This window comes from Pelecanus crispus, chromosome 23 (assembly GCF_030463565.1).
Source record: "Pelecanus crispus isolate bPelCri1 chromosome 23, bPelCri1.pri, whole genome shotgun sequence".
NCBI lineage: Eukaryota > Metazoa > Chordata > Aves > Pelecaniformes > Pelecanidae > Pelecanus > Pelecanus crispus.
In genome coordinates, this window is record NC_134665.1 from 616,625 (window position 1) to 618,931 (window position 2,307).

The following is a 2,307-nucleotide window of genomic DNA, read 5'->3' on the forward strand; positions in this document are numbered from 1 at the left end:
TCAGCACATACCAATGGGTGAGTGCACATTTCAACCCTTGGTCTCTAACTGCTACCAGTGTGACAATGAGCTTTCCTCTCCCAATTCCAAGGAGAAAAAGCCCCATTTGGGGTGAAATTCCTGGAGCCTGTTGTTAACATGAGCTCTGGGAGAAGACCCCACCCTTCATTTAGTTCACTAGGGAGATCCCATTTTATTACAGAGATGCTAGGAGAGCGTTAGCTCTATCCCAGAAACACACACTTTTCTATCAGATCTATGTGAGAGACAGCAGGTTTATTACTCAGTCAGCATCAGATGAATCCAAACATTTCTGTAGAGACATAATAAACACTAATAACCATACAGATAATGGTAACAAAATGGCTAAAACAAAAACCAACAGAGAGGCCTGCAATGGGACACCCTGAGAATCATTTGTGAACAGTACCGGAAAATATATCAGTGTTGAAAATCATCCATGAAATCACTTTCTTAATGGCCTCCTTGAGCTCCTGGTTCCTCATGCTGTAGATGAGGGGGTTCACTGCTGGAGGCACCACCGAGTACAGAACTGCCAGCACCAGGTCCAGGGGTGGGGAGGAGATGGAGGGGGGCTTCAGGTAGGTAACCATGGCAGTGCTGAGAAACAGGGAGACCACGGCCAGGTGAGGGAGGCACGTGGAGAAGGCTTTGTGGCGTCCCTGCTCAGAGGGGATCTGCAGCACGGCCCTGAAGATCTGCACATAGGACACCACAATGAAAACAAAACATCCCAAAAAAAGAAAACAACCAACCACAACAAGTCCAACTTCCCTGAGGTAGTCATATGAGCAGGAGAGCTTGAGGATGTGGGGGATTTCACAGAAGAACTGGTCCAAGGCATTGCCATGGCAGAGGGGTATGGAAAATGTATTGATTGTGTGCAGCACAGCATAGAGTAACCCAGTGCCCCAGGCAGCTGCTGCCATGTGGACACAAGCTCTGCTACCCAGCAGGGTCCCGTAGTGCAGGGGTTCGCAGATGGCAACGTAGTGGTCGTAGGCCATGATGGTGAGAAGACAATACTCTGCTGAGATGAAAAAGACAACCAGAAAGAGTTGGGCAGCACATCCCAAGTAGGAGATGGCCCTGGAGTCCCACAGGGAATTGGCCATGGCTTTAGGGACAGCGGTGGAGATGGATCCCAGGTTGAGGAGGGAGAGGTTGAGGAGGAAGAAGTACATGGGGGTGTGGAGGCGGTGGTTGCAGGCTATGGCGGTGATGATGAGGCCGTTGGCCAGGAGGGCAGCCAGGTAGATGCCCAGGAAGAGCCAGAAGTGCAGGAGCTGCAGCTCCCGTGTGTCTGTGAATGCCAGGAGGAGGAACTCAGTGATGGAGCTGCTGTTGGACATCTGCTGCCTCTGGGCATGGGGACTGTCCAAGAGGGAAAAGACAGTGACAGGAGAGAATTCTCTGAGCAGAATCAAAGCCATTTCTGATAGAACCTCCCCCACAAAACTGCCTCTCTCTGTTCAGGAGGTCCTTTGGCAGGTCCTGTTCACGAGCCCTGGTTGGTGCTGGCTGAGGGTGCCCCAGGGAGCAGGGGCTCTGCTGTGGGCTCTGCAGGACTCAGTCCTGCCCTACAGCAGTAGGTAAAGAGGAACACGGGGTCATGTCTGATTAAAACCACTTGTGATATCAAAGAGATTTTCAGCATTATTGTTCCAGATTCACCCGGGTGCAGAGCAGAGCTGTGGGGATTTTGTTTTGTCTCTTCTGCTCTGGTTGCCCCACCACAGCTGAGGAGTGTTTCTACTGCAGAAACCCCTGGCATTCCTGCTGCCCTGCAAGGGAAATCGTGTGGGTCCTGAGAGGCCAGGGGAGGGTCCCTTAGTGCCGAGTGAGGACAGCCGCTCTGTGCATCAGCCCTGATCTCAGCTCCCTGTGCTGGCAGCTCTTTCAGCGGGAGGACTATCGCCCTCGGCTCTTCTCCCAAAAGAACCAGGACACTGCTGGGAGCAGAGGAATCCCGTTTCCAAGGGCAGACGGCCAAGGCCCTCAGCCCATCTCCTGGTACCTGCGGAGGATCTCAGCTCTGCCCTGCCAAGCAGGGACGCAGAGGGCTCATTACAGCTGCCGGCATGCAACCGCCCAGCAGCATTTCAAGGGCCTTAGCACCCCGCTGGCTTCTCCATGGGGCTCCTGCGCAGCAGAGAGAGGCCATGGGAGAGCTGTGCCCTGCGGGAGGGCAGCCTGCAGCCCAGCAGCACCTCCCAAGGAAAGACTCACCTCTCCTCAATTCCTTACGTCCTGAAGAGAGGGTGAGATCCCTGCCAGCCGCACACA

The 2,307-nt window shown here is 53.8% G+C and overlaps 1 protein-coding gene across 1 annotated transcript; it reads right to left on the bottom strand.

The window, feature by feature from the left end:
* Positions 1–413: 413 nt before the first annotated feature.
* On the bottom strand, positions 414–1,373 carry LOC142595877 (olfactory receptor 14C36-like). Its single transcript, XM_075724728.1, has one exon. The coding sequence runs from the start codon at positions 1,371–1,373 to the stop codon at positions 414–416; it is 960 nt and encodes a 319-aa protein (XP_075580843.1).
* Positions 1,374–2,307: the final 934 nt, after the last annotated feature.